This window comes from Budorcas taxicolor, chromosome 9 (assembly GCF_023091745.1).
Source record: "Budorcas taxicolor isolate Tak-1 chromosome 9, Takin1.1, whole genome shotgun sequence".
NCBI lineage: Eukaryota > Metazoa > Chordata > Mammalia > Artiodactyla > Bovidae > Budorcas > Budorcas taxicolor.
This window is the reverse complement of record NC_068918.1, coordinates 82044385-82064985: the sequence shown is the minus strand read 5'-3', so window position 1 is coordinate 82064985 and position 20601 is coordinate 82044385. Positions and strand designations below refer to the sequence as shown.

At 39.1% G+C, this 20601-nt stretch overlaps 1 protein-coding gene across 1 annotated transcript in view; it reads right to left on the bottom strand.

Moving 5' to 3' along the window:
* Positions 1 to 1095: 1095 nt before the first annotated feature.
* OPRM1 (opioid receptor mu 1) overlaps positions 1096 to 20601 on the bottom strand; it is a 41035-nt gene continuing 21529 nt past the window's right edge. The window contains 3 exon segments of the mRNA XM_052646105.1: positions 1096 to 1140; positions 4769 to 5289; positions 6173 to 6525. Coding sequence (XP_052502065.1) covers positions 1096 to 1140; positions 4769 to 5289; positions 6173 to 6525 — 919 coding nt within the window.

The window sequence follows — 20601 nt, the reverse complement described above, 5'->3', positions numbered from 1 at the left end:
AAGAAATTAAACTTCACTGACAGCAAGTGGAAAATGAATACCTTTACCTAAGTCTACCTAACAAAGATCTAGAAGACTTAAAGACAACAAGTTGAACATAAATCACGCATTATTCTGGAGCAGTAGGCTGGACCCTGGAATGCACAAAGGAATATGAGCCTATCTTTTTTTTTTCCCCATAATGAGCCAGGACATGACCTCTTTAGGGCACTGAGTCTCGTTCTTGATTTCCTCATCACTAGCATTTATTTAGAATTAGAAGACAAGCACAAATGCAAGAAAATTTTTGAAAGGTGTAACTGGATTAGAGGACTAAAGGCTGGTGAGAAAAAAAATGAAGAATCCTTCCTGTGAATATTTTCCTCTTATTGAAGGGTAAGTATGAAATAAGTCAAGGTGCCACATGATCCTTTAGCCTGTCAATCAGTTCCAGGAAAAGGATCATTCTGGCCCCTTCCGTATCTCCTGAAATACCAAGAGCCCTCTGAGGTCTTTCATGTATTCAGATATGGAGGTACAAGGAAGACTGAGGCAGATGTGGTTTGTCCTCTCAGGAAGCTGTGACTTGCTGACCCAGGCAGCATGTGTTACTGTAGATGGTGATCAGATGTGGCCACAATGACTTCCCTCCCTTCATCCACATCCCTTTGCAATGTGACTGCAGCTCCGAACATCCATAGGTGGAGTCTGTTTTCCCATCCTTCGAATCTGGAGCCTGTGATCACCATGGAAACATGCCTCGGCTAACATGAATGACAGAAGATGCGGATCCATGAAGAGCCAGCCATTCTCACTATGGCCACTAGATCAGCTGGCTGACAGCCCAACTAAAGCTGGGGAGAACTGTCTATCTTAGCCCAGCCCAAATCACTGATCAATAGAATTGTAAACTAAGTAAATGGCTTCTTTCAGCCAATAAATTTTGGAATGATTTGTTGTGCAGCCAGAACTCACTAAGTAGCCCTTACCTCTCTGTGTGACTCAAAGTTTATTCTGGGCACAAAACTCTCTTATAAGGTTTCTTGAATTACCTTGATAACTGCCACCTCTCCACTTGACTTTGCGTTGTATGAACATGGTCTCAGTATACAGTTGTCAGAATACAGACACCCTGGGAAGGTTTGATATTGGATCTCTGATCTGCAGAATATGAAGTTGACTAATGTGCTTGAGATATGACATAGATAGAACAACACATTTCTTGGAGAAAATACAAAGACAAAGTCAGGACATCAATATCTACAATGGTATAAATTTAAGACGAGCAGTTAAAAAGCTACTATGAATCCAATTGGCTCTATCTCATAACATGATGGCTCATGAGTTAAAAGAAAAGAGAAAGAACAAAACCTGCCTGTCAGATACTGAGTTTGTAAGCTAATCAACTACTTCCTATGTATTCTGTGTGCTCAATTGCTCAGTTGTGGCTGACTTTTTGTGGCCTCATGGACTCTAGCCTCTCAGGCTCCTCTGTCCATGGGATTTTCCAGGCAATAGTGGAGTGGATTACCATTTCCTCCTCCAGGGGATCTTCCCGACCAAGGGATCAGACCCATGTTTCATGTGTCTCCTTCATTGGCAGGCAGATTCTGTACCACTAACCCCACATAGGCAGCCATAAAGTCTCCAGTTTTTTCCTCAAATAATGTTACCATTTTGATATATTTCTGAAGTGATCATCAAAGACTCGTATATTGTTCCAGATGTATATGTGTAACTGCCTTGATTCTAATGATGACACACCAGTGGAGATTAGTGAAAGAAATCTTTGATTTATCTTAATTTTCAGATATGTCAGTATGTCTTTTCCTCTTTCCCCAGCAGCGGCTCTTCTTTGTCCAACTCTCCCAGCTGGGCATTTTGGGAAAGCAGCCAGCTCCAGGGCTAATGTGTTTCTGCTGTTATCTGACACTGATGCTGCTTCATAGAGGCAGCAATGAAGATAAGCCTTAATTGGATGTATTTTTAAGGCAAACCTGTTAGTTACTCAGAACAGAGCTTCCCTAATTAGCTTCCTTTCTCCTCTGTCTGGCTGTGCAAGGACCACACGGATGTGGAAACACAGGATTTGGAGGGGACTCAAGGGCAGTGGCAGGACAGCTAGAGGACATTCATGGTGAACTCAGGAAACACGCTCCAGCAGACAGGCTGGGAGCTGTCTTGCCAGCAGAGAAAGGCAAATGAAGGATGCTGAGAGGATCAAATATGATGAGAAGCCCCGGCAGTGGTCCAGGGTATAATACCAATACCCACACTCCAAAGGAGAGGGAAGGCATGAGCTGATGCTTAAGGAGAAAGAGCTAATCCTTTGTAATGGCCATCGTCTTGTTCCCAAGGAAATATATTTCTCCAATGTAAAATATTTGAACCATAGTTTAGGACTGAGAGTTTGAAGTTGCACTCGTTAATGTATTATCCTCGCCTTAGAGAAAAATCTATTTAAATGCCTACCCTCTTTAAGTTATTCACAAGATTTCCATAGCCACTGAGAAGGAGCTATGCTTAGCAAAAAGAACAGGCTTAGAGGTCTTGATGATGAAGGGGAAAAAAAAAAAAGGAGCAGAGTAGGAAAACACTTCTTTCTGGCTTTCCTTTCGGAAATGGAATTAGAAATGAGACATAATAAGTTAATCATTTCCCTTTGGTTGGAAGTAGGTCTGCCATCATTACCTCATGCTCCCTAGGGCTTGCCAGTTCCTGGGTTCATTTGAGTGTGATTTAATATCGAGGGTATGAGGATTAATGCACCTATGACAGATCCATCTGGGCCATATTGCATTAGTCCTGCAGTCAATTAGAAGGGTGAGCCCGGGTTGGGGTCGGTTCAGTGGCGGTAGTGGGACAAGAGAAAGCAGAGATGAAGCAGCTGCATCTTAAGGGAGTCAGGCTCTCCTTCTGGCCCCTTGATTTGGCTTCTGGGTGATTGTCATGGAGCCATCTGTTCCCATGGCTTCTCCCTGAACCTAGAAACTTTATCTAAGCTTCTGACATGAGGATTTACTTTCACAGGGAGTTTGCATTTGAGCTCTGTGTTATAAAATTACATACGCCACGATTTGGGGGATGCCGGTACCATTATTTGGAAATTTACTTGCTTACATTGATAAGTAAGTGACTGTTATTTAACAGGTCAGAGGCCAAATTTTCCAAACCAGAGGCTGAACAGGTAACAGTAGCCAGTAGCCTAGAGACAGATGTTTTTCTCTTTTCTTTTTTTTTGATTTCTTGTGTGATTATACTGCTGTGTGTAAATCTGGCCTCTTCCAAGCAGGCTTCCATCTGTACTCCTTTATGTGTAGGGATACATCTTCCAGGAAATAGTTACTCCTTATGCTATTAGCCTCAAGGGGTATGTTGACTGGGCTTCCCAGGTGAGTTGGCGGTAAAGAATCCACCTGCCAATGGAGGAGATGCGGGTTTGATCCCTAGGTCAGAGGGATCCCCTGGAGGAGGAAATGGAAAACCCAATCCAATATTCTAGACTGGGAAATCCCACGGACAGAGGAACTTGGTGGGCTACAGTCAGTTATAAAACTAATTTAGTTTATAACTAATTTTTAATATTAGTTTATAACTAATACTGTTATAAAACTAATTTAGTTCTAAGAAGCAGTAGGTTTGAGTTCAGGTATGAAAATTTATAAGTCAATGACTCAACAAAGTAAAGGTATCCATTTGACTTTCTTTCTTCTTTTCTGGGACACTGGGAACATCGTCCTCCATTACCACAGTGGGCAAAATGCTGATGCTTTCTTTGCAACCACAGAACCAGAGCAGGACTGGCTTTAGAGGAGTGACAGGGACTTTACTTGGGGATAGAGGCAGATGCCACAGAAGCACTGTGGCAGAGCTAGTGGTCACTTAATCTATACCCCCTGCTAAATTTCCCAGCCTCCTTTGCCCTTGGTTAGGGCTTTGTGACCAGTTTGTTCCAAAGGACTGTAGTTGAAAGTCAAATATGTTGTGTCAAAGTTAAGGCAGCTGAAAGTCTGTGCGCCTTCCCCTGTCTCTCTCTACTCATCCCCTTGCTGATCGTCGTCGTCATGTTAGTCACTTCAGTCATGTCTGACTCTTTGTGACCCCATGGACTCTAGCCCGCTAGACTCTCCTGTCTGGATTTTACAGGCAAGCATACTGGAGTGGTTGCCATTTCCTTCTATAGGGGATCTTTCCAACCTAGGGATCCCACCCGGGTCTCCTGCATTGCAGACAGACTCTTTACTATCTGAGCCGCCAGGGAAGCCCACCAGTTATAAAAGCCATCTATTCCTGGTGGAATATCCATGAGCTGAAGAAAGGCAGTGTGTCCTCTGCTGGGCTCTGTATTCTAGTGAACAAGAAATAAAACCATTATATTAAGCTAAAAAAGAAGTGACAGGGATGTTGGAATGATATGCACGAAACACCTAACATTAGGGGAAATCAGAATTCTAGATGGGGATCTCTTCTTCAATGTGCTGAAGTCATTAACCTTGCATAGACGAAAAGGCTGCGGCAACGCAGACTTCTAGCAGATTTATGGAATTCTAATTGGAATGTCTCTATATCTAAATGATTATGTGCAAAATACATAGAGCTCGGTTTATATAATGAAGTGTTCCTCGGCCACAGTGATCATAATTTCCTCCTCTCCTCCCTCCCTCCTTGTACTGACCTCAACCCCTGAGTTACTGGTCCACTTCTAATGGATTCTAATGTTGGACTTTAAAAAGCTCTGTAATTTTTATGTCATCCCTGGTAGGTACACCCAGTCCTAAAAGCTGCATACCTGATGGTTAGTCCTATCCACCGTATTGGCTGTGGAGGGGTGGTCTCTGGTGTTCTGACGAATTCGAGTGGAGTTTTGCTGCTCAATGGTGGAGGAAGTTGGGATACAGAACTCTCTGAAGCATCGTTTGAAGTTTTCATCCAGAAACGCATAAAGGACCGGGTTCAGGCAGCTGTTGGTATAACCTAGAGCAATGCAGAAATGCCAGGAAACGGTCTGGAAAGTAGTTTCCGGGATTGTGATCAAGGCTTTAATGATGACGTAGATGTGAATGGGCGTCCAGCAGACAATGAACACAGCCACAACCACCAGCACCATCCTGGTAATTCTTCGCAGGTTCCTGTCCTTTTCTTTGGAGCCAGAGAGCATGCGGACACTCTTGAGGCGTAAGATCATCAGCCCATAACACACTGTAATGATGAGGATAGGCATGATGAAGGCAAAGATGAAAACGCAGATTTTCAGCAGGTTTTCCCAGTACCACGTTGGGTGAGAGAATATTAGTGTACAGTCTATGGAACCTAGAGAAAAAGAAGTATAAGGAAGAATTAGCAGCAACATTTAATGCTATCATCAGGTGTTAATATGGCCATTTCGCTTTCTAATTTATAGCCTTGACCTGAGGTAACTTATGGCTCTTGGTACACAAATCCTGGAAGGAGGATTTAAAGAATTCATGGAAAAAACACTCAGATCTCTGTTGATTTTTCCAAATATGTCATTTGGTTGTCCACTTTGATGATGTTATGTATCTCTCGCCACGAGCTAGATTCTCTATGGAGTCTAAGTTGACATAAAAATATAATTGCTGTCCAGACTCTAGGAGTTTCCAGCTACTGGGTGCCTTCACTCCACTTTTTTTTCCTCATTTTTTGGCTTCTGAAGAGCTTGTGGGATCTTAGTTTTCCTACCCAGGGCACCACAGTGAAAGTGCCAAGTCCTAAGCAATGGACCACCAGGAAATTCCCTAAACTCCTCTTTTTGATGGGTGGTTTCTCATTCTGAAATGAGGTCTAAAAAGACACACTTGTCATGTAGGCAGTCACTTGACATTTTCAAACAAGCCTCCACTTAATGTTCTTTGGGTCTAAGCTCTAATTACTGTTTAAAGATCTGTGTTCTTATGCTGCCATCATTTGGATGAAGTAATCAGGAATGATTACAGTGCAGAGGAATCAGGAATGGCTAGATTTTGGTTTATATTCTCTCTAAAATGTTCACTGGACTTAAAATTTTAGGGGAAAATTCCTATTTCAAAATAGTCAAAAGTATTTTATGAGAAAGAATCATGAAAGCTGCAGTTTGCACAGCACTGGACCACTCTGTAAATTCTACTTGGGTCATGACATCACCAACATATCTATCTGTATACTCTCCACCACCCAGGCCCACAGCATCAGTCACCTTGCCGGTACTTTGTTGTTGCCATGAACATCACAGGCAGACCAATGGCTGAAGAGAGGATCCAGTTGCAGATGTTGATGACCTTGGCATTACGGGGAGTGCGGAAATCCAGGGCCTTGACAGGATGGCAGACTGCAATGTAGCGATCCACGCTCATGGTGCAGAGGGTGAATATGCTGGTGAACATATTGTAGTAGTCTATGGAGATCACAATCTTGCACAGGATGGTTCCAAACGGCCATGTTCCCATCAGGTAATTGACACTCTGGAAAGGCAGGGTACTGGTTGCTAGGGCATCTGCCAGAGCAAGGTTGAAAATATAGATGTTGGTGGCAGTCTTCATTTTGGTGTACCTAGAAGATGAGGGAAAAGCAGTGGTAGAGTCAAAAAAAAAAAAAAAAACCCATCAGTGTGAAATGCAATGAAGTTTTTAGTAAAAAAAATTGAAGACTAAAAGGCAAAAACCAAACAACCCTCCCAAAACCAAAGCAAAAGCAATAGCATGGATTAGTGGAAAGCATCTGAGATTAGATATAAAGCAACTCTTTCGGAGTACCAGGTTGGCCATTTATAATCATGTACCTATTTCTCTACTTTTCCGTTTCGCTATCTGTAAAATGGTTATAAGAATAGCTGCCATACTGATTGATTGGTTTATTTGCTTTTTTTAAAAAATGTGCCAGGCACTGTGATAAGTGTAATAGACTCAGGGAGCTCTCAGTAAAGTATCTACTCAGTGAGTAATAATGCATTTAATTCTAAATAAGTAAGAGAAATTTTTCATATATACAACTAAAACTATGGAACAATGTAATTGTACTAGAGTATATATATATATATATGTGTGTGCTTGCCAGGTGGCTCAGTGCTAAAGAATCTGCCTGCCACTGCTGGAGACATGGGTTTGATCTCTGAAGAGGTAAACCAATTTGATTGTAGCATGCTTGTGTGCTAAGTCGCTTCAGTCATGTCTGACTCTTTGTGACCCCGTGGACTGTAGCATGCCAGGCTCCTCTGTCTATGAGATTCTCCAGGCAAGATTAATGGAGGGGGTTGCTATTTCCTTTTCCAGGGGATCTTCCCAACCCAAATCTTCTGAAGTAAAAAATCAAAAATGAAATAAAAGATATGACTTTTAGGACCCTTGAGTAATTGACCTTGACGCTCAAGAAGTTTTAAACTTTTTGATGTTGTTTATTAGCTGAAATTTCTCCCTCAAAGCAGAAAGAAAACAAAAATAAACCAACCTCCCCAAACCTTGCTAGCTATACCATAGCACACTAGACTGCGTTAGTCACCGTCTCAGGCAGTAGACGTACATTCCACAGCTTATATTTAGTACAATGTTTTATGTTAAATAATCAGTTTCTTTACTGATTTATGTAAAGTTTATGACTCATTATACTTCTACCCTTTTCTTCAGGCTCATCTTAGCCCTATGTGCTTATTAATGTATGATTATTTCAGTTAAAAAAGCCTTTCCTCCTTTAGAATGAGATGTTTTGTGAAACAAAATTCGGTTAGAGTCTCACATCACAAAAGAAAAAGTGAATATTTGTCTATGAAAGTTATTTCGCTTGGCATCTTATGGGAACAATGATGTTTAATTTTCTCCATTTATTCAAAGATCCTTCCTCTACAGATAGGCAGTATTCTTATCTCAGTTACTCACACTTTAAATCACAGCAACATATAAAAAGGGGTTCAGCAGTTTCCAAAATACGTGAAAGAATAATACAAGACTAAAGGTCTGAGAATTCCAGTTGCCTCCAGTATAGCTTCAAAGGCTTCAATCTAAAACAATAGTCTGATCAGAAAAGGGGTCATGCTGTCCAGCAAACATGAGCTTTTCATTTTGTCCTGTTCTATGTGGTAGTATGAACATTGCCCCCAGAAAGTGACATGAATGATTAGACTCACACTACAAGCTATAGGAGTGTATACACCAGAGTGAGCAAGCATGCCAAAGAAGGGAGCCGAAGGAAGGGTCACCTTTGCTGTTCAGTTCACCTGGGTGGGTCTGAGTCGAACTCCTGGATGTCAACACACAATCCTTCACCCATCCTTTGGGCCTTTTACTTCTTACTGAGTCAGAGATGAATTTGGTGGCAAAATGGACAAAACAAACTGGGAGGGATAGGTGACATATTCCCAGAGTGTCTCCCCTGGACTATAGGGCTTTCCTGACATTGATCATTCCTGCTGTAGTCACTGAATTGGGTCTTTTCCTCTAGGTAGTGGGCCAAGCTATTTTTCTCCTTCCTAGTTATCCTATGGAAATTTTCCTAGTATGTATTTTTGAAATTTTGTTCTAAGTGATCTAGTAGCTTATTTGCAATATAATTCCAAATAAATTGCCATAGAACTATTTTAAAAAGAGATTCTCAGAACCTTCAATGATTGATCCAGTAGAGTGATTTTTATGGAGCTTTCAGATGATATACTAGGGAAAGGGTGTCAGAAAACTCATTTCATGGGCAGCTCATCTATTCTTCTGTGCTCCATATATATCTTTTGTTTGTAAATATCCTCCCTAGTTTGTGGCTATAACTCCTATTTATTTTTAAACCTGTTCTTCAAGCTATTTCCCCAGTTACCAAAACCTCATTGAATTTTGACCCACATGTACTAAATGAAGCCACCCTGAGCTAACTACTTTTGCAATGAGATAGGCTTTGTAAACCTTTTGTTATTCTATTGTGTTTTTGAGTTAATTCTTGAGTTGTGATGACCCTGTCTTTGTCCAGAAACAAAAAAGATCAAGGATGCATGAAAACAGGATGAACTTCTCTGGTGGCTCAAGGGTCAAGAATCCATCTGCCAATGCAAGAGACAGAAGAGACGCAGGTTCAGTCTCTGGGTTTGGAAAATCCCCTGAAGGAGGAAATGGCAACCCATTCCAGTATACTTGCCTTTATAATATCATGGACAGAACAGCCTGTTGGGCTATAGTCCATGGGGTCACAAGGGGTTGCAAAGAATCACACACTACTTAGCATACACCCACTCCACCCACATTCCAGAATCCATCTTGCCAGTTTCGTATACCATCGTGAGCTTCACATGGCTCTCCACCTATTTTCAGTTCAATTCAGTTCAGTCACTCAGTCGTGTCTGACTCTTTGCAACCCCATGAACCACAGCACGCCAGGCCGCCCTGTCCATCACCAACTCCTGGAGTCCACTCAAACTCACGTCCATTGAGTCGGTGATGCCATCCAACCACCTCATCCTCTGTCGTCCCCTTCTCCTCCTGCCTTCAATCTTTCTCAGCATGAGGGTCTTTTCAAATGAGTCAGCTCTTTGCATCAGGTGGCCAAAGTATTGGAGTTTCAGCTTCAACATCAGTCCTTCCAATGAATACCCAGGACTGGTATATACTCTTTTAGGATGGACTGGTTGGATCTCTTTGCAGTCCAAGGGACTCTCAAGAATCTTCTCCAACACCACAGTTCAAAAGCATCAATTCTTTGGCACTCAGCTTTCTTTATACCCCAACTCTCACATCCATACATGACCACTGGAAAAACCATAGCCTTGACTAGATGGACCTTTGGTGATAAAGTTATGTCTTTGCTTTTTAATGTGCTCTCTACGTTGGTCATAATTTTCCTTCCAAGGAGTAAGCGTCTTTTAATTTTATGGCTGCAATCACCATCTGCAGTGATTTTGGAGCCCAGAAAAATAAAGTCTGACACTGTTTCAATTGTTTCCCCATCTATTTCCTATGAAGTGATGGGACTGGATGCCATGATCTTCATTTTCTGAATGTTGAGCTTTAGGCCAACTTTTTCACTCTCCTATTTCACCTTCATCAAGAGGCTTTTCAGTTCTTCACTTTCTGCCATAAGGATGGTGTCATCTGCATACCTGAGGTTATTGATATTTCTCCCAGCAATCTTGATTTCAGCTTGTGTTTCTTCCAGTCCAGCGTTTCTCATGATGTACTCTGCATAGAAGTTAAATAAGCAGGGTGACAATATACAGCCTTGACATACTCCTTTTCCTATTTGGAACCAGTCTGTTGTTCCATGTCCAGTTCTGTTGCTTCCTGACCTGCATACAGGTTTCTTAAGAGGCAGGTCAGGTGGTCTGGTATTCTTATCTCTTTCAGAATTTTTCAGTTTATTGTGATCCACACAGTCAAAGGCTTTGGCTTAGTCAGTAAAGCAGAAGTAGATGTGTTTCTAGAACTCTCTTGCTTTTTCGATGATCCAATGGATGTTGGCAATTTGATCTCTGGTTCCTCTGCCTTTTCTAAAACCAGCTTGAACATCTGGAAGTTCACGGTTCATGTATTGCTGAAGCCTGGCTTGGGGAATTTTGAGCATTACTTGACTAGCATGTGAGATGAGTGCAATTGTGCGGTAGTTTGAGCATTCTTTGGCATAGGTTTTCTTTGGGATTGAAATGAAACTGACCTTTTCCAGTCCCGTGGCCACTGCTGAGTTTTCCAAATTTGCTAGCATATTGAGTGCAGCACTTTCACAGCATCATCTTTCAGGATTTGAAATAGCTCGACTGGAATTCCATCACCTCCACCAGCTTTGTTTGTAGTGATGCTTCCTAAGGCCCACTTGACTTCATATTCCAGGATGTCTGGCTCTAGGTGAGTGTGAGTGATCACACCATCATGATTATCTGGGTCATGAAGATCTTTTTTGTACAGTTCTTCTGTGTATTCTTGATTTTTTAAGGAGTTCACAATAGAACCATCTGGGATGTACAGGATGTTTTTATCTCTTGGGGGGCTGATATTCTGCCCTTTGTTGTTTTTGACAAATGAGGTTTCTCTTTTTTCTCTTTTACTGTTTATCTGTGAAGAAGAAAGCTATCTAACTCTTCAAGGATTCAATGAGCCCCTTTTCTATGTTCAGCATTGTGCTTGGATACTTTTTCATATCTGTCATGATTTTTATATCCACTTACCCTCACGTAGAAAAATTCACAGTTTTAATAGAGAAAAAACCTCAGAGTGTCATCTTTTGATATTCATGATTAATTGGATAAATTGGATGAAATAAAGTCACTTGTCCTACATTTCAGGTTGTTATTTAGAAGAAGAAAGTAGATATATGAATACCCACCTGAATCTCTCTTCTATTATCTAGACCATTCTGTTGTCTCAGGCAAATGTGTGTGTGTGTGTGTGTGTGTGTGTGTGTGTGTGTGAGAGAGAGAGAGAGAGAGAGAGAGAGAGAGAGAGAGAGAGAGATTGAAAACAACCAAAACCTATGATACACTGTCATCAGGCATTAACACAAAGAGACTATATATTAGTTTATTATTTTCTGTTAAGTTTTCCACTAGCTTAGTGAAGCAAACAGGAGATTTCTCACTTTACTATAAAATATTCTAAAACATTGTATTTACTTTTATTTCAAGTGGTCTTACGTGGTCAGTGACCAAATTTCTAATGAGTTTATGTTAGCAAAATGAGACAGGAGTATTCTTAGATCTCTGAGCCCTGCAGGCAGAAAAATGACTATTGTTTGCTAATTTGCCTCAGAAGAGAAGACCAAGCTAGGTTTACAGGAAATTAAACAAAGACACACTGCCTCTTTCTGCCCCTGTATCACCAGAGTGTAACAACCATGAGTCTGTTTGATTGAGTGGTGCTCTCTCTTCATCTACACCTACTTTTTTTTTTGCTGTTGTTCTCTGTATTCCTACTTTCTTCTTACTCCATGATACATTAATGACAATTCAAGGGAAAAATAGCCTTCAGATGGAAAAGGGACAAAAATCTGCTTTCTTCAGGCAATGGATGTACTTTATAAATAGAAAATGTGAAACAAATGACTGATCATGTTTTTATTTTTGGATTTGGTGCTAGAAAAAATCAGAGTGAAATGTGTGGGTCCTTTTAATAATTGCATAGAATTCTAAAGGCACTAGAATCTAATATACTTCTATTGTACTGGGTCTCCGGCAGATCTCATCATTTCATTCTCTTTTGGCTTCCTATTTGCCTGTTTTCTTTTTCATTTCTCTTATTTTATTGCATGCATTTTAAAAGGTTCTTCAAATCCTCTTGTTGGAATTGGAAACTGAGGTGGAGGATTGGTAGAGAACAGGGAGGCACATCAGTGCAGAGGAAAGAAAAAGAAAGCGGAGACTTCCATTATGGCCAAGAGACTCTGTTTAATAATTTTTTGCATTATGGCTTTTGAAACTGCTTATTTCCTGCTTTTTTTTTGGTTTTTGATTTCTGAAAATTTTATTTCAGCACATTTATCTCCTCAAAAGTTTATATGAAAAAACATGTTTTTTCTTGATTCCCATATTCTGTGATAGATAACATTGATGTACTATAGAAAAATATGATGCTAAATCCTCTGATGTATGTAAACCATTGTCATTGAATGAAATATTCTTATCTGTGACTTTAGATTTTTATTTCCTGAAATATTGATTTTCATCTCTTTAGACCAAATTACTTGAAAAACATTATTAGAACATCTACCTCAGCCTTTGCTTCATAGATAACAATGTTTTATTTTTATTCTAAAGGACTGATTTTTAAAATTTAGAAACATTTTAGCTTTCAAGTTTGAGAGTGCTAAGAGAAAAGGAAATTCTCTTATTTTAGAATCTGAAAGTTTTGGACATAAAAAATAATCAAATGTGTTACCACTAATATCAAGTTATGATATATCCCTAGGCATTTCTTTAATATTGAAGGAACACAAGGAAAACTTCAAAATATAATAAAACAATTCTATCAATGTCAATATTAGAAAATTGCTTTTTGAGAAGCTCAAGCATATGCTGTAGAATATACATTTTTAGAGTATAGACTATCAGTAGAATTATTGTCTACTGCACTGAGTGCAACAAACATAAAAATTTTGGTGATGATATGGTGCATATACTCAATGTAAGTATAATATGAAAGACAGCATGAACAGAAAAATTTAAAACCATAATAGATTATCCATTCAGCATAGAATCCAGCACAAGATGGGCACCAGTAAATCAAACTGAAAACAGGAAAAAGGGCTTGGGTTATTTTATTTTTTTATGGTAAAATGAAGCAAATTTTTTACGGGAACCAATGGCTTTTGAAGTAAAAGTGAACACCGAGTATTCCTTTCTGCCTTGTCATTCGGTTGTCAAATTGAGAAGAACTTTGGCCATAGAAAGTCAGAGAATGATGAGAAGTGAGATCTGAAAGGGGCTCTGAGGACCACATCATTTGATCACCTTCTTTTATGGTGGAAGAAACTAAGCATAGAGAGATGTACAAATATTGGAGACCTTCTCTCTGCCCTTCCCTAGGCTCCATTTAAAAATGAAATGATCTTCTGTGCAGTAACTGCATTGCGTGCCATGTGTATTTCTGGATGTGCATTGCTGATATACTCAGCCACTATGTAGCTAATCGAGGTAGGTATGCAAAGGTTTTTAATCTTCTTTTCAAAGATGCCCATGCTGGGAATGTACTGGGAATTTTGAGATATTTTCTCATTATACTGAATGTGGTAACAGAACCATATTTTTTAAGGAGAACCAAGTTTGCTCTTTTTCCTTTGTTTTACTCTCTTACAATCCATGATTTAAACCTATCAGTTCCATGCAGTTGACTTACAACTTCTCTCTCAAGTTCAATCACCATGTTTCCAGGTTTTTTTTGGGACATCTGTAATTTACTCTAGGATTCTCAAGTGCAATGTCTCAGTTCAGTTCAGTTCATTTCAGTCACTCAGTCGTGTCTGACACTTTGTGACCCCATGAATCGCAGCACGCCAGGCCTCCCTGTCCATCACCAACTCCTGGAGTTCACTCAGACTCAAGTCCATCAAGTCAGTGATGCCATCCAGCCAGCTCATCCTCTTTCGTCCCCTTTTCCTCCCGCCCCCAATCCCTCCCAGCATCAGAGTCTTTTCCAATGAGTCAACTCTTGGCATGAGGTGGCCAAAGTACTGGAGTTTCAGCTTTAGTATCATTCCTTCCAAAGAGAACCCAGGACTGATCTCCTTTAGAATGGACTGGTTGGATCTCCTTGCTGTCCAAGGGACCCTCAAGAGTCTTCTCCAACACCACAGTCCAAAAGCATCAATTTTTTGGCACTCAGCTTTCTTCACAGTCCAACTCTCACATCCATACATGACTAGTGGAAAAACCATAGCCTTGACTAGATGGACCTTTGTTGGCAAAATAATGTCTCTGCTTTTTAATATGCTCTCTAGGTTGGTCATATCTTTCCTTCCAAGGAGTAAGTGTCTTTTAATTCCATAGCTGCAATCACTGTGCGGTGATTTTGGAGCCCCCCAAAATAAAGACTGACATTGTTTCCACTGTTTCCCCATCTATTTCTCATGAAGTGATGGGACCAGATGCCGTGATCTTCGTTTTCTGAATGTTGAGCTTTAAGCCAACTTTTTCAGTCTCCTCTTTCACTTTCATCAAGAGGCTTTTTAGTTCCTCTTCACTTTCTGCCATAAGGGTGGTGTCATCTGCACATCTGAGGTGATTGATATTTCTCCTGGCAATCTTGATTCCAGCTTGTGCTTCTTCAAGTCCAGCGTTTCTCATGATGTACTCTGCATATAAGTTAAATAAGTGGGGTGACAATATACAGCCTTGACCTATGCCTTTTCTTATTTGGAACCAGTCTGTTGTTCCATGTCCAGTTTTAACTGTTGCTTCCTGACCTGCATATAGGTTTCTCAAGAGGCAGGTCAGGTGGTCTGGTATTCCCATCTCTCTCAGAATTTTCCACAGTTTCTTGTGATCCACACAGTCAAAGACTTTGGCATAATAGATAAAACAGAAATAGATGTTTCTCTGGAACTCTCTTGCTTTTTCGATGATCCAGCAGATGTTGGCAATTTGATCTCTGGTTCCTCTGCTTTTTCTAAGACCAGCTTGAACATCTGGAAGTTCACGGTTCACGTATTGCTGAAGCAATGTCTCAAAGGGTGCTTATTCTTTCTTATGCACTACAAACACCACGACCATCACCATCATAACAATCAGTAATAGCAAACTAACCATCATTGAAGAAGATGTAATGAATGGAGAGTTGAGATAATTAGAAAGGCAAAAGCTAATTATATTTTTAGAAATAGGGAGTAAAGGAGGAAGGGTGAAATAGAACTCATAAATTTTAGCATGCAAGAATGGATAGATAGTAATGTCATTATTTAGCAGAGAAGGAGGAGAAGAAAAGGAGATTTGATTTTGATAAAGAGTTCATTTTTGAGTGTATTATGTTGTGTAACAAAGGAAGCATGACCATTATACGTGAATATATGTTTGCAGTTCAGCTGGGCAATTTATTTATAAGTCATCAAGCTCTAGATGGTATTTCCAGTCATGCAAGTGGATGAAATCGCCTTTCTGTATGATGAAAAATGTGAAGAATCTTGAAGGCAGAGAAGAACAAAGTTTCATAAAGGGACAGAAGAGAAGAGAGGGGGAGAGGAAGGGAGAGAAGGAGAAAGGATATGAAGATGTAAATATAAGGATACAATACTTCAGGATGTGAACGAGAAAGAAATGAAGTTTTAAAATGTCAGAACCAGAAGCTAGTCTGTGGAATAGTCTTCTGATCAGAGGACACATTTTTGTAAATGAGGGATTTGATTTTTATCAATATCCAAGAAAATGGCTCTTTTCCATTATTATTATATTTAGTTATACAACATAAAATGCATTTATTCATAGACTATAATATTTTCAATATTTTAAAATATTTATAATATTATTAAATTCTGATAAATAGAATTTATCAGAATTCTTGCTTCTGAAAGAACAAGTTTGTAGCAGTACCACAGCTACAAGTGTGTCTATATGTGAATGCATATATTTTATATATTCTAATATACTAAATCACATTTATACCTAATTTCCTTATAAATCTTATAGCTCATATAAGAAAGAAATTTGATAGAAATTTCCCCAAATTTAACAATATTAAAAATATACATTACAACTTCTATATAACGTTATAGAATGGGAAGAGATTGTTCTATAGTCTTAACAGAAATAAATTTTGATCAACGAAGCTGGAGAAAAACTTATTTTCTACTTTACTATAGAAAATGATAAGGCAAAATTGTTGTCAAAAACTTTAAAATATCTACCAATCTATGAATGATATATAACATGTCATTATCATTTTAATTAAAATTTTAATGATTATAGGTTGAAAATAATTTAATGTATTCTTTGATGAGTTATATTGCCTTCTGTATTAATTTGTTTCTACTTTTTGCCCATTTTTGGATCATGTTTTTCTTATTGACTTGTTAGAGATTAAAATGGATACTATAAATATTTCTTTCAGGCTGCTAGTGTTTAATTTTATTCATCATGGTTTTCTGTTTCTTAAAACTGTCAAATTTAATTCCTTTATGGTGTGTGTATGTACATGTTTTGCATCTATTTTTCATAAAGACTTTTCTTATTATGTGGTTGTTGAAACATTTTTGAAATTTCCTTTTAATAATTTGAAAATATAGATATTCTTCAGAATGTATTTTTGATTTTTTTAAAAATGCGGTGCTTGCTTATTGTAAAAATAAATAATACAGGAAAGCACAAAGGAAAAAAATGGAATACTATAATCCAGAGATAGCATTTTGGCTAACATCTTTCTAAACTTTTTCTTATATATGAGAAGAGTAACATTCATTTATAGTGGCTACTGGCCTGACATTGCACTAAGCAAATTTATAACATTGAGGGGAAAGGCACTTTATCATCCCCATTTTACAGATGAGCACACTAAGCCTCAGAGATCCGATACTTTACTCAAAGTTATAAAGCCTGTAAGCGACAGAACTGGAGTTACCCTGAGTCTGTTCACTCATCCATGCTGCCTCCCTGAAACACACAGAGAACCCCTCAGGTAGAATTTGAGTCTTGCAGCTCTTCTAAGCCCAGCACATAGGAGACACTAAAAAAATGCTTATTTTATTTGGTTATCTAAAAAATGTATTTGATCTGTATCAAAAAAACAGCTGAACATAACTTTATCCTTGGGATGAAAAATGACAATTCCTCTCCTCCCATCACATTTCTATTGTTCATGTGGTCATCTTCAGCATTTGTCACTTGCTTCTGAATTTATAATTTGAGAATAACATCATCAGCAACCCTTAACACTACTGATCTCGCTGTTTCATCATTTACTCTTTTCAAAAGGAGTAACTTATCCAGTTTATGTGTTTAGGATAAAGAGTTGGTTATGTACAGCTCTGCCACTTTTCCTCTCTCTCTCTGAAATTCAACTGCTAAAAGGGAACACGGTATATTCCACTGATCCAAGTTCCAAATTGTAAAGGGGCTGGTCCACACATGGGGAGGTTGCCAGTGGGCCAGGCCTGTGGGATACTATATTTCATTCTGGGTTTATAATTAAGAAGCCATTATTATTGCATAACTATGTCACATCAGCTAAGTATTTTTCAGTAATAAAGTTGACTTTTTTCTTTGCTGATTCGTTTTGGGCTCTCTCACAGTTGGTTCAAACAGCAGAAAAAGCAGGAGTGACATTTAATAGGACCGTTTAAACATTCATATTGCCTACTGGGAACTTATCTATAATTTTCAAAAATTTATTTCATTGATTTATTGATTTTTAACTTGTGTTCTTTAAAAAAAAAAAAAAAGATTTCTGAAAGGTGGACTAAAGGGGCCAAAAGTAAAATCTTGTGCCTATTCTCAGTCATTTTAAAAATAAAAGATTATTTTGTATTCACTTTGGGTATTTAATAAAGGCAAATCTTGTGCTATTTATGAACTTGAGAATAAATTTCAACCTTTAGCAAAGCTTGCACATGAAATCTTCCTGCTATGTAATATATGTGTGGATTGTATTAGGATTACCTGTTTTGTTGTTTTTCTGTAAATTTGTGGAGTATAGCGAACAGACGCAATCTGTGGTCTGCAATGTGTCGACAGGCTCGATTCTCCTGACCCCAAAGCCCACATCTATATAATTTCTTTAAATTTGAAATTCCCATTCATCTCATGTTTTTAAAGTATTCCCTACTCCTTAAGAACAAATCAAAAATAAATTATACCTCCCCATCCCATGTCATCTTATCATTCCCTCATTGATCACCATTTTTTTCCGCTCCCCTATTGCCAAAGGAAAAGAGCAGATGACGTGTGAAAGTAGTGAGGCTGAACAATAGAGAGAAAGAAAAGAAGCCCTGAAAGCCTTCAGCAAGCAAGTCTAGTTACTGACAACTGGGTTGTGATATTTCTTTGTGGAACACAATTCTATAGAATATCAGCCTCAGAGGAGAACTCTTCACGATTGGTTGTGATGCAATAAGACAAAAACAGGTGGATTCTATAATCATGCCTGGTTAGAGATAAAACCAAAATCATTCAGAACCATAAAAAAGGCAGACATCTCCCTTTCCTGGTTCACATTAAGTGACAACTACTTATTAGTCAGTGATGACTCTAGCTCTACTCTGTTAATTCTGCCTCCTATATTAAAAAAAATCTTTGATGCCATGTGTCAAACTTCTCTTGTTCTGAGACAGCATCCTATCCAGACAGAGCTCTGCTTTCTTGAATCCTCTTCTAAATCACCAAACAAAAATTAAAATCCCTGTGATTTTGCTGCAGCAAAATTAATGTCTCATTTCATTTGCCTCTAGGTATATTCCCAGTGGCTTTTGGCTGGTAGGCACTGATAGTAGAGTGAGCTCGCATCAGGAGGGATCAGCAGCAGCGGGCCAACAGCAATCAGCAATTGGGGGAAGCCACACGACTGAGCGACTTCACTTTCACTTTAGGAATCTTCCAGCGATGTCCATGGATGGGCTACAGGCTACTTGGAGGGCATGGTAGCTACAACAGCTGTCTGCACCCTTGCAATCTTGGCAAATACATTTATCCAGTGTCTATTTGTAGCAGGCAGAATCTGTTCTTGGTGGACCTGGGAGCTTTGAGAGCTCACATTGGATACTATCTCACATTTTTTTCAGGGCTCCTCGCCTCTCTCAGAGCCTACGATCACGCACTGCTTCCTCAGCTGCATCCTCAGTGCGCCTGAGGTTAACTCCTCTCCTCTGTGATGCATTCCATCCGTACAAGGACTGTTCAGTGTGCGTCTTTAGGTCTAGATGTCCCCAAAGCAAAGACCTACTTGCCCAATTGTAGTCATCAGGTTTATATTTATCAGGTTTATTTTCAATATCTTTCAGAGATATTTTGAACTTTAAAATGATTATCTGGGGCTTCCCTGGAGGACAAGTGGTTAAGACTTTGCCTTGCAATGCATGATCCCTAACTGGGGACTTAAGATCTCACATTCCTTGAGGCCAAAAAATCAAAACATAAAACAGAAGCAATACAAAAAAAAATTCAATGAAGACTTTAAAAATGGTCCACTTACGGGGAAAAATGTAAAATGACTATTTAATGTTCTTTTAATTAAAATCTTATGTGTTAGGAGCTTAAGAAACAAAAATTTTACCTTTCAAGGTAAGACTATACATTAGTGGCAATTCTCTAGTCACACCAGTTGTTTACTTAATCTTAAGAGCAAGACCAACCCTGTTTAAGTACTGTGCATCTACACAAGGTGAGTAACTAAAACTACCTTGATTTTGTTCACTTTCTCCAAATTTGACTTCTTAATCATGTTAGGAGTAAGACATTTCAGCATAGCATAGTAGAAAGAATATTGGATTTGGAAATAGGATACACAGGTCTGAGGGTCTTCTCTGGTAGCTCAGCTGGTAAAGAATCCACCTGCAATGCAGGAGACCCTGGTTCAACCCCTGGATCGGCAAGGTCCACTGGAGAAAGGATAGGCTAGTCACTCCAGTATTCTTGGGCTTTCCTTGTGGCTCAGATGGTAAAGAATCTGCCTGCAGTGCAGGAGACCTGGGTTTGATCCCTGGGTTGGGAAGATCTCCTGGAGGAGGGCTTGGCAACCCAATCCAGTATTCTTGCCTGGAGAATCCCATGGGTAGAGGAGCCTGGAGGGCTGCAGTCCATGGGATCACAGAGTCAGACACGACTGAGTGACTAAACAAAGCAGAGCAAACAGGTCTGAGCACAATGTCTTGTGACCTGGGGGAAGTGGCTGAGCTTCAGTTCTCATAGCTGTAAAGAGGTTATTATATTACCACTAACAATAACCATTAAAACAAATTAAATTGTGATGGTGACATGTTATTTTTTAAGTATTATAATTATAGCTGGTATTTACTGAATGGTTACTCTGGGTTAGGTATTGCTGTAAGCAGTTAACTTGAATTTTCTTAATCTTTGCAACAGACTTATAAGTTGCACATTATCACTTCTTTTGTCCATGAATAAGCCAACTTTTATGAAGCTTAAATAACTCTCAAGAATAGCTGTGGCAGAGGCAGAATTTAAATCCATATCTGTTATAGTTTATGCTCTTTGTTACATTACACTGCACAGTATGTACCATGTGATGTAAGTTT